The sequence below is a fragment of the Trachemys scripta genome, chromosome 12 (genome assembly GCF_013100865.1).
Source record: "Trachemys scripta elegans isolate TJP31775 chromosome 12, CAS_Tse_1.0, whole genome shotgun sequence".
Classification (NCBI taxonomy): domain Eukaryota; kingdom Metazoa; phylum Chordata; order Testudines; family Emydidae; genus Trachemys; species Trachemys scripta.
In genome coordinates, this window is record NC_048309.1 from 29,594,383 (window position 1) to 29,606,534 (window position 12,152).

The window sequence follows — 12,152 nt, forward strand, 5'->3', positions numbered from 1 at the left end:
AAACCCCAGTTACTTACCTACACTGTAACTGTTATTCTTACAAGATGTGCTGCATTATTTAATCCACTCCAGGCATGTGTGCGCCAGTGCACTCAAGATGGTACACTGAGTATGCACACCCCTAGAGTGGAATAGACGTGGGCAATCCCTGGAAGAGCACATTTCTACCTTGGGATTTAGAGGTTGGGGCAGTATTAGGTAACAAAGTTTTTCCTTTTAACTCTCTTGCCTGGTTTGTTTGTTTATTTTTAACACCTCAAACTATTGAGGCAGTGAGGACATAACCCTGTGATCTCAAAGAAGCCTCAGCACCAGGTAACTAACTGCAATGCTGCATTTAGGACAAAGAGCTTTTATTTCAGACAAATGAGTTATTTGGGGCACATTTCCTGGTTTTCTGTTGCTTTTTAGTCGGTGGCAGCAACACCAATCACAGGAAGAGGAATCACAAGTGGCGGGGGAAAGGAAATAAAAGTACTTTCAAATGTTCCTAGGCAGCAGGAGATGCTCAGGAATTATCAGAAACTGAAAACATCGTGCATTTACTCAAGATGGTGTCTGTCTCTGTTCCTGCTGGAGTTCTTTTATCAACAAAGAGAGTCCTATTAAAGGGAATAAAAGTGATATGCACCATGCATGCAGAGGCAAGAGATCAGAGAGATAACTGCTGCCCTTTGTGCCGAAAAAGCAACCCCATGTGGGCAACAGTTACACTGCTGCCAGCGGTTACGACCCTGACATACTACCAAGCCTGCAACTCTGCTCTGGCTTTCAGTTCCCACCCCCAGCAGCTCTGGCGACTTTACAATCGTCATCTATTACAAATTTCAACATTAGTCAATAGCCTATGGTCCCACTGGGAGGTCCGGTGACAATTAACAGAGCTATATCACCCCACCAGCAACTTCTGACTAATGAAATGGGGCATGATTCTCCTCTCTTTCATGCTGGTGTAAACTGGGAATAATGCCACTGCATCCAAAGCGTAACATCACTCTCAGTCAGGTGTGGGAAGGAAATCAGGCCCAAGAGCTAACTTTTGGCATTCCGTTCCCATGTGTTTATTACTAGACCCTACATTACACCCCATCATTGCCAATTGCTCTTCTCCAGAAAGGACAAAAACCACATACCATATTTATCTGCACCATGTCCTGGAGCTAGTCATTCTCCCATAATTGGTGACCTATATTCCATCATAATCTTGAATTCTCTCCCACCTAACTTTGCCAAAATTTAACCACCTGCCTGCAAATTAGCCTGACGAGCCCTCCCAAGAAAGGAGATTGATAGCAAGTTTGAGGGAAATTAGTCAAGATATTTCCCGATCTAGGGATTCCCTAGAACAGAGGTTCCCAAACTTTTTTCCCTGAGGCCCACCTGTGCAGCTGCAATAGTGGGCCCCGGTGCCTATTAACATGCATCCATTAGGGCAGTGGTTCCCAAACTGGGGTTCGTGAATCCCTGGGGGTTCGTGAAATGTTACAGGGGGTTCTCCAGGAAAAAATTCCCTAATGGCGGACAGAGCTGTCCCTAGGGACCTCAGGCACCATGGGGCCAGCAGTCCGGAGCCCCTGGACTTCCAAGAGCTAAGCAGATCAAAGCAAGCATATCTATCACACTGAAGAGATTTCAACTTCAAGACTCCTTATAAGAAATGGAAAGGGAGGTAGATATTTTTTGCTGTTTTTAAAATTAAATAGGCAGCTAGTATTGTTTTTAAAATTATTATGAAGAACAAGTTTAAGCTTTGTTGTAACGTGTGTTGTTTGCCTGGACTGCTCAAGACCTGAATGCTTGTGTAGGAGGAACTCTGTAAGTTGGCTTCTTAAATACCTTCATGCTTGTTTCACATCTGATACTCCTTGATGAAACATAGGAGCCTTGTCTTATAACAGGCTTATTCAAAGTGATACAAGCTACGAAAGTGAGATCTTGGAAGAGTGTTGCCGTTTTCATAATGTAATAAGAATACTGTAATGATAAATAATAATAATAAATAGTGTGTAATAAGCATGTCATAAAAACAAATTTTATATTTCCAAGATCACTGCTTTTATAATTTATACTCAGGTAATGAGAAAATCCCTGGAAATATTCATTTTTAGGAGGGGGTTCGCGAGACTTGACATTTTAGTGAAAGGGGTTCACATGTTGTTAAAGTTTGGGAACCACTGCATTAGGGAGAGGGGCACCCTGGGGCCTGCATGGCCCCTCGTGTCAGCAGGGACTGGGGCCAGCGAGAGGGCAAAGGGGGCAGGCAGATGCCACAGCCAGTCCCCGCCAACACCCTCCACCTCAGCAGCCTGTTGAGTGCCTTGATCTGGTCACCTGGCAGCCCTACCTCAGTCACCCACCCAGCACCCTGGTGCACCTCACAGACACCCCCTGCACGGGAACGAGGGAAGGGTTTGGGGGCCGCCAGTGCTGAGCCGAGGCAGGTGCTCAGGTCGGGCCCGGCTGTTACCTTGATGGTCCCAATCATCCACCACCAATCCTCGATCCCTATGGGGACTGTGAGGCTGATACTCCGGGGGGCCGACAGCCACACATTGCGGGATGCGGCAGCTTGGGAATGGGGCTGGCCACAAACCCTCCTGCCTCCTTCAGCCGCCATGGAAGCCACCACTTCTCAGAGCCGGCCCCTTCTATTGACCTTCCGCCTCCATTTCGCCCTCCAGGGGCACTGGGCTCCTCTGGCCCTGGGCAGGGGCCATCACCAGCCACCACTCCACCAACATATACAGTTTGGGGGGCAATGCCCCACGATGCCCCCCAACTCCGCCCATGGCGGACCATGCGGGACTGTGTTGCAGCCCACCTTTGGGCCGTGGCCCACATTTTGGGAACTCCTGCCCTAGAAGAGCAGTCTGGACTTTCAGAAGAGTTTCTCAGTCTTTTTGGCCTGTCATAGCTCAAAAATACTTGGATCTAAACTCCAACATTTGCATTGCAGAGATGGCTGAGTGTTTTTCACTAATGTGGGGGTGGAGGGAATAGTTATAATTAGTTCTGGGGGAGGTATAAGTACTTTAAGTTGTGTGCATGTTTCCAATGTACAATGCTCTTCTTCTGACACTCTCAACCCCTGCTTACAGACTTCCTAAAGGCCTACTCCATAGCTACTGTGCCATATTCTCCTCAGGTCATAACCACATGTGCCTTATGTTCCTTGTACCACTTACTCCTGGGGGAATTCTGCACCACTGCGCATGCACAGAATTCATATTTCCCTGCAGATTTTTTTTTCTCCTCACAAAATACATTCTGCCGGAGAGGCACTACAGTTACACCTTTCACCTACCAGGTGCTGCTGTGGCACCAGAACAGAGGGCAACCAGCTCACCGGCCATAATAGCTAGCCGTGGAGAGGAAGGAGGAGAGGCTGCGTTCCTCACAGCACTCTGCCCGCAGGGCCAGGTGAGGAGGCAGAGGATGGGGCGGGGGGACAGACAGAGCGGGGCACATGGAGCTGCTGGGGAGGTCACATAGATTGGGGTTCAGAACCGCTAGTGGGGGGGTCATACTGGGGAGGGGGTTGAATGGCAGTGGGGTAGCAGGGCCACATGGGGACGGAAGTAGAGTGGGTGGCGGTGGGACATATGGGAACGGGGCAGATATGCCCGACTAAATGGGAGGGGCTAGGGGTCAGCTAGGGTCTGCACGGGGGAAGCTCCCCAACTCCCAAACAACCCCACAAAAACCCTGTTCCATACTTCTCCCACCCACACCCAACAACCCTCCAGGTTCCTTCCCTGCTTCCCTCTCCCTCAGCTCCTTCATTACCCCAATTCTTTATACTGCTTCTACAGGGTGCGGGAAATACATTTCTGTACTATAGTTAAAATGAATTATTCCTCACAGTTCTGTATTAATAAACTTAGTGAAGAATCTATTCGTTAAAAATCATTTCTTGAATCTTTTTTGTTGTCTTTATTGTTAAACATACTTGCTGACAGGTATTTTGAAATAAATTACCAAAATAATTGAAACTGGTGTGATTATATTGTGTTATTTTGACAAATAAAATATGCAGAATTTTAAAATATTGTGCACAGAATTTTTAATGTTTTGGTGCAGAATCCCCCCAGGAGTAACCACTGCATGCACATCTTATAGCTACAGACATTTTCACACCAGCTTCAGAACAAGCAGGTCATGCTGGCTTTAGAATGTTCATAAGCAAGCCGAAGATTTATCCAACAATATTTTAATGTATGACCCTTGTGTGCTACTAAAATTTATTTTACCACCACCACTTCAGTGCTGCAAGATGTCCAGAACCAATATTTACATCTCTGACATCCACTGAGTGTGTCAGACACTCTTACAAAGCCTGTCAAATCAAATCCAAAGAACTTCAGGCAAACAACTTTTTCTTACCATTACTGAAGGTTGAAACCGTAGGCTGCTGACTGCCTGTCAGAACCTTCTAAATGCAGGTTTATATGAACTCGGAATGCCCAGTCTGAATGAACAAAACATGCACACGCACATAGAAATCCTGGCCCGATTGCCAACCTGCCATACAGTTTGTAAGGTGTGTACTTTTACATGAATGAATTTACAAAAGTTTTCAAAAGGAATTTAAAGAGTCATCTTAAATTTAGAAAAGCTGCAGAATTTGTTCAGTATGTATGTGAATAAATATTTTTCACCAACATGTAGGCCTGTCTATACTAATAAAAATTTACCAGTATAACTATTTCTTAGGGTGGGAGGATTTTTTACTGAAGTTACATTGGTTAAAGCTCTTGTGTGGATACAGTTATATTGGTATAAAGATGACTTATACCAGTCTCCTCCCCATACAGGAATAGTTATAACAGTATTAGGGTACCTTTCTACTGGGGCCATGTCTACACTACAGACTTCTGCCAGCATAGCTGTGTCAGTTAGCATGAAGAGGTGTGATTCCCCAATCGACACAGCTATGCCAGCAGAAGCCCCTAGTGAGGACATAATTATACCAACAGAATTGTGTTTTTAACAGTATAGCTTGTTTTGCTCAGGGTGTGTATGAAATAACCTATACCAGTAAAAGCACACCTTTGACCAGTACAAGCTACGTCCACACTAGGATCAGTATACCTGTACTGGCAAAGAACCCTAAATGTGGACGTGGTCCAATATACGAATATAAATGCATCCAGTCTAGAGGGTTGTACCACTTTGACTACAGCACTACACTTCAGAGCTGTAAAGCTTCCTTCCACACTACCATTGGTTCTTACCACATAAGCCCCACAATTGAGGATTCTATGCTTAAAAGGTTCATATCTGTTGGTGGGGGAGCTGAGTGTCTGATATCTTTGTATTTGGAGGCATGTGTACCTTTGAAAGGCAGTGTGGAATGACCACACCCAGCTTTTGTATATTATAACCAAGTACACCTCTACCTCGATATAACGCTGTCCTCGGGAGCCAAAAAATCTTACCACGTTATAGGTGAAACCGTATTATATTGAACTTGGTCTGATCTGCTGGAGTGCGCAGCTCCACCCCCCCGGAGCACTGCTTTACCGCGTTATATCAGAATTCGTGTTATATCGGGTTGCATTATATCAGGGTAGAGGTGTACATATTTTTCAGTGGACTGCATGTGACCCTAAAGAAACCAGGAATCATGGGAACATGCAATGTAATCAGATGCAGTCTGGTTCAAGTGATACAGAAGCACGTGACCCCTTCAAGATGAGTAAGGTAGCCTAACTACTACTAGGTTTTGGGAGTCACTCATAGTGAGTATTCTTCAACATGGCACCTTAGCATCAAAACTCCAGGTTTTCTAGCAATTGCTTTTTTGGTTCAGGATGGGAATTCCAGGTGTAAATAACTCTACAGAAAGTGTTTTCAGAACTGTTACTGGCCTAAACTTTCAGCCTTTTCCTCAATGAAGTGTTTTACCTGGGACTAAGAGCAAAACACGCAATGCTTCAACAAGAATGTACGAAAGACACATGGACTCAACTGCACTGACATATCCATGGATTACTTTGCTTTCCACACAAAATTCAGACTTTTTCACCTTGAGCCTGAGGTCTTGCCCAAACAGCACAAGACTGGAGCTAGGAGGTGGGTTTCACTCTCATTCTGACACTGATTTGCTTTGTGACTTTGCAGAAGTTAATATCTGACCCTCAGTTTCCTCATCTGTAAAGTGACATTTACCTGCTTCACAAGGGTATGTAGGTGCTATCAGCCAGTGACTGAGGTAGGACTAAGACATGGGAGGTGCCGCCTACCACCCCAGCACTTACTCATCTAGACCACAAGGCCCCTAGCAATGCACTATCTTCTCAGCATAGCTTTTACATTATTTAGAAAGTCTGCATCTGCTGACTGTAAGCTTCCTAGAATACATGTTCAATTCTAGGCCAGGCCATTTTGGAATTCTGACAAGCCAGCAAAGAAGGTTAAAATGTGTTGAAGGGGATCTCGCCACTTCATGTTTTTGCATGTACACACCCTGGAGTTTTGAAGAAGTTAGAGAAGGTTTCACAGCCAGCTTCTAATGGGAAGCTAACTCTAATCGTAACTATGGAAAGAGTGGAGTCTCCCCATCATTTACCTCTCAGGTCATTATGTTTTAACATGTACCTTAATAGAAGTCAGGATCAGTTATACTCTTTACTCTAGGACCATGGTTTTCAACCTGTTTTCATTTGCAGACCCTTAAAAAATTTCAAATGGAGGAGCGGACCCCTTTGGAAAGTCAACCTGTGGTCTGCGAACCCCTACCTTAGCTGTTTTAGACTGAAAACTGACTAAACAGAATGCAACTATAAATGTTGCACATGCTTGGCATGGCACTTGATGCAGCGTGAGAAAGGGCGCTAAACTGTGGGCTTCTAAAGTAACGACAACACTTCCGGGTTTTGACCTGTAGGGGGAGGGGTATTCACATACTTTTGATTGATCAGAAAAACGGAATGCCTTTTCTGGGATCTGAAACTTTATTTTCATAGTCACCTTTTGTGGACCCCTTAGATAGTCTGCAGACCCCCTGAGGTCCACAGACCACAGGTTGAGAACCACTGCTCCAGGATTACATGCAACACTTTCTACATTATAATAAAAGCAGAACATTACCAGTAAAAAGCAATTTTGTCCCCAAGTTTCTTTTCATTGACATTTCTATCCAACAGGTTGTAGCAGATGTTGGTTGTAGCCCCTTTCATCCATTCAATAAAGATTTTTCCTTTTGTCACATCGAAATTGTACTTCAGAAAGGGCCCAGAGTGTTGGCTCCTCCAGTAAAATTCCTTAGCAACATCATCCCAAAATTCTGCAAAAGTAACACAGTCAAACTTTAAGTGACAAAAATGGATCAAGACACATTTCATATCTGAAGATAAAATTCAATGGTCCTTGATAGGAAACAGAAATAGGGTCAAATTCAGTGGAGGTTGCAAACCTGCTACACTTTATGCAATGAAAGTTTGCATGAGCTAAGGCTTCTTTTAAAAGCAGCCTTTACCACCCTCATCAAGTCGCCCTCTAATACTCACTCTTATACTAAACTGGTTCAACTGAGATTACAAGACGTGGTGGTGCAATTGCCACCAACTTAGTCTTCAAGTATGTAAAAGCATTTTACCTTCTTCCACAATTTGGAGATAATACACCTCTACCTCGATATAACGCTGTAATCGGGAGCCAAAAAAATCTTACCACGTTATAGGTGAAACCATGTTATATTGAACTTGCTTTGATCCACCAGAGTGCGCAGCCCTGCCTCCCCACCAACCCCCAGAGCACTGCTTTACCGCATTATATCCGAATTTGTGTTATATCGGGTCGCATTATATCGAGATAGAGGTGTATGTTACATTTCAACCTGGCAATTTCTTCTAATGTTCAAGAGATCCATCTCCAGCTGTGTCCTCACACCATGCAGATTGTGTAACACGCCCACTCTTTCCAAAACAAAACCCCACCCCTTTTCCAAGAAGTAGATTTTTCCACTATCCCACTCTGAGCTTCAAATCATGTACAGTAATTCCTGGGAACATCATCATTTCCTGTGGTTTTCGAAAACTAACTGTATGTCCATAATATGGACTGGTTAATATGAGCTCAGATATGGACAGCACCACCCTCACTGACAGGTTTAGACACACAGGTATTTACCCAAGAGAATGTTTGACATAACATGCACAGTTCTGATGAAAAACTCTATACCTACTTATACTGTGCAAGCAGAATAATTTGCATTTAGTTATAAGGAAGTATCAGAACAGAATGACAGCCCTGGGAAATGTACCGAGTACATTACCTCTGAGAACAACAGAGAAATACCTGTGAGGTGTAGCCTATGAGACCATAGGAGAGCTGGCATGCAGAGACAGTGGGAGGTGTCTAACAGCCATAAGATGACCAGATAGCAAGTGTGAAAAATCGGGACAGGAGGTGGGGGGTAATAGATGCCTATATAAGAAAAAGCCCCAAAAATCAGGATTGTCCCTATAAAATCGGGACATCTGGTCACCCTAAACAACCAGCCTACTTCCGCTAGCAAATGCCTCCTCAATGACCTCCTCAAAATCCTTATTTGTCCCTCCCCACTGCCAAACCATACAAAATACTGCTGTTAAAACAATTCCCCCCATGCCCAGTTTCTACCATAATAATCCTCTCCCCTCATCTTTCAATCCCTCCCTTCACTATATCAAATTCAAGCTTGCTACCACCTTCGGAGCCCTGTGTAACTCTGCCCCCTCTACACAGCCACCCATGACTCATTCCTTGTCCTCCCCGGACCTTCCACCTCACTGCCTGTTTGTCAGCATCTGACACAAATGTCCGTGCTTTCGTCCACACCACATCTAAGGTTCAGAAAATCCTTCCTGAGTTTATGTCAACTCTTTTCTCATTCCCAAACCTCCAGGAGAAGAACCCTCTAGGGTGCTGTATGGGATCTCTCTGTAGAAGAGGGACCCTCTAGAGTGTTGTAGGGGATCTTGCCACTTCCTGAAGCTTTGAAGCTGTTAGATAAGGTTTCACAGGCACAAATGGATATTAGTTGCTCATTCACCATAAATCTGCCCAGCTGGTGAACAACTTGGACTAGGAACTGTGCCTTCCTGTTTGAAAAAGATCTAGCGCACAATGGGCACTGCAGAAATACTAATAAGATTATATTTTTTCCCACCCACAAAGCTAAGGCGCATTTTAGGGAGAGGTAGAAAGGCAGGGTTGGGGGTGGCAGAGGTCACCAGCATTCTGGCATACTCTCCTTTCCAACCAGTCACAGCAAGATCACTCTCAAGCAGTTTTGCTTCCTCACACTGCATAAGACAGCCCTTGAGTAGCACCACAGGGCAGTGGCTTAGGCATGGGACTGCATCCACAGACCCAAGTTCCCTTCCCAGCAGCACTGCTAGCAACGTGCCTGCTGCCAGGGAAGTAAGAGCTTCTGTACCTTAGATTTAACAGAGGTAACCGTGCTGACCCGCTTGGGTAAAGCCCAGACCTGTGCCTGAAAAGCGTTCCAGAGGCGGTAAGAGTTCCCTTCCTCCCTCCCCACGCTGGCAGTGCCTTGCTGTATGAAGCTCAGAGGGGAAGGATTTGAGGTAATGAACAGAGGACGGGTTTCAGTTTTAGAAAACACCGTCTGGCTTTACAGCAAGGGTTCCCCACGGTAAACACAGGGCGGAAGGCCCCGACACAGGAAGCCCTGCTCTGAGGGACAACGGCGCATAACTAGCACAGTAAGACCAGTGCTTAATGTGTGCCAGGGCCGAGCCCCAGCCCCGCTGGGCTTGGCTGTCAGTTATTCAAGTAAAACCATCGCAGGAGCCCCGCGCCGCTTTCGCTCCCGCGCCAGGGGCAGCGCTGCTCAAGCCTACCAAAGGCTCTGCTCTGGCTCAGGCAGCACAGCCCGACGGGCACCCGCTGCATCCCGGGGCAGCCCCCCGCTCGGCCCGCCAGGCGGGAGGGTCCGGCGGAACTGCCCGCACTCGTGTCGGCGCGAAGCCCGGCGACCGCCGCTGCACGCTGGTTTTACACCGCGCCTAAGGCCCGGCGCTGGCCGCAGCCGAGGGCGGGGAGCCGGAGACGCGGCTCCAGCTCAGCTCTGCCCCGCGGGGCCCTGGCACACCAGGGCTGCACCCGGCTCCTGCCCCGCCTCGGGCCGGTCCCTGGGGCTCCCGCCCAGCACAGGCCCGGCAGGGCAGCGGGGTCCCGGCACAGCCCGGGGAGCGGCCGGGCACAGCGAGGCCGGGGCTCCGTGCCCAGGCAGGCCTGGCCCCGCCCCGGCACTCACCGTGCGGCTCCTCCACCGAGCGGCGGTAGCGCTCCCGGTAGGCGGCCAGGCTGGGCACGTGGGCCTCCAGCACCAGGCTCTGCGGCGCCCGGAACAGCCCGTCGCACTCGGCCGGCAGCTCCATCCTCCAGCCGGGCAGCGGGCAGGGCACTGAGCGGGGCGCGCACCGCGCCGGAGCCGCCCGGGGAGTGAGGCGGGCGGGCGGACCCGTGCAGCAGGGCCCGCCCCTGGAGCCGCCCCCCCCAGGCCCAGCGTGCCAGGGGGGCCCGGCCCGGGAAGCCTCCGCCTGGGGGCGCTTTGCCGCACCCCCGGGAGTAACTCATCCCCTCAGGGCGCTGCCCAGAGCACCCCGCCCCCCCGAGCACTTAGCTCACCACTGGTGAGGAGCAGGGTTTACAGCGGAGCAAAGCAGGAGGGGCCAGTCTCCCTCTGCAATTAGCGAAGAGGGGGAGCTGTGCGTGTGCTCTCCCCCGCACCCCATGCAATCTCTGCTGAGGACAACGACCTCCAGCAGGGCCCCACTGCCTTCACTTCAACTATTAATGACACTCCACATTGATCAGGGGGCTGGCTGCACAATCCTCATATGGGGTGACCAGATGTTCCGATTTTATAGGGACAGTCCCGATTTGGGGTCATTTTCTTATATAGGCTCCTATTATCCCCCACCCTCTGTCCCGATTTTTCACATTTGCTGTCTGGTCACCCTATCATAGCGCTCTCAGACAGTAACAACTGATCCCCAAAGCCCTGCCACTCAGACCAACTTCACGATCCCCATTGCAGGGGCAGGGAGCAGAGGTGCAGGGAACTGAAGTGACATGCTCAGGAAGTCAATGGTAGAGATGGGCTGGGAGGAGAGGTGCTCCAGATCCCCAGCTCCAAGCTCCCTCCATGGCATCCCACTGCCTGTCTAGGGAGAGAGAACTACTTGGGTAAAGTCCATTTTCATTACATTATTATACTCCTAGTTGATAGCACCTTCACCTGCTCTTTGTGGGCTTGACACCACCCACCTTCAACAATCCTCTTGGCTAAAATCCCATAAACAAAGCTGGTGACTTTAATTTCTCAAAATTGGAGGTCTCATCCCCAACCGAGTTACTGCACAGGAGTTAACAAAGTTGTCCTTAATTACTTAGAAACCGTTAGGCTGATGCCCTTTCATGATTTCAAAATGCCAAATGTAGGTGCTCTTCTGTTATTAGTGGCCTGCAATGAGTGTAGCATATTTGAAGACTGACTTAAAGGAAACCTGGAAATGAATGTGGTCAATCTTTCATTCAATCTATTATACAAGTGTCTTATATTGCATTGTGAACATATAACAAGGTAATAAATCTGAAACAAAAATAATAATAGAAGGGAAATAGAGGGGAGATGCTTTGTAACCAGGCTCAAGATAGTCCTGGAATACCCTTGACTGGATTCTGGGCTCACTCTAGAAATGTATAGCCACTGAAATCAATGTCATTACACTAATGCACAGAGTGTGAGATCAGAATCAAATTCACAAGCACGTGAGAGGCTTGAACCACATCTTCAAGAGAGAGGAGAAGGCTGGGGCTGTGGAAGTATCATCTCCCAGGAGCCATAAAGAGCAGGGAGGCTGGCTATGATTTCCTGCCCATCAGTGGTTAAGTTTTATCTTTCTCTATAAAAGCTTCCCAGTGCCATGAATCCATCCACTAGGATAGGCTTGAGTAATATAGGTTCTGAATAGGCCCTTTTCATTTCATGTTTCGTCTGCTGCCTTGGTTTTGTCTTTTAAACAGTTCATGCCATGAATAACATTTCCTTTAACTGCACAGTATTTGAGAGCACCAACATTGCTTTTTCAAATGTTTGTTATGTGAAAGGCAATGTGGTCCAGGCACTGCACTTG

The 12,152-nt window shown here is 47.6% G+C and overlaps 1 protein-coding gene across 2 annotated transcripts in view; it reads right to left on the reverse strand.

Annotated features, from left to right (window-relative positions):
• ACSS2 (acyl-CoA synthetase short chain family member 2) overlaps nt 1-10,475 on the reverse strand; it is a 65,919-nt gene extending 55,444 nt beyond the window's left edge. For both annotated transcript variants that reach the window (XM_034786961.1, XM_034786960.1), the window contains exons 1-2: nt 10,268-10,475; nt 7,093-7,288 (exon numbers count right to left, since the gene is read on the reverse strand). In XM_034786961.1, the coding sequence (XP_034642852.1) occupies nt 7,093-7,288; nt 10,268-10,391 (320 nt within the window). In that variant the 5' untranslated portion in view covers nt 10,392-10,475. The remainder of the gene's footprint in view (nt 1-7,092; nt 7,289-10,267) is intronic.
• Nucleotides 10,476-12,152: the final 1,677 nt, after the last annotated feature.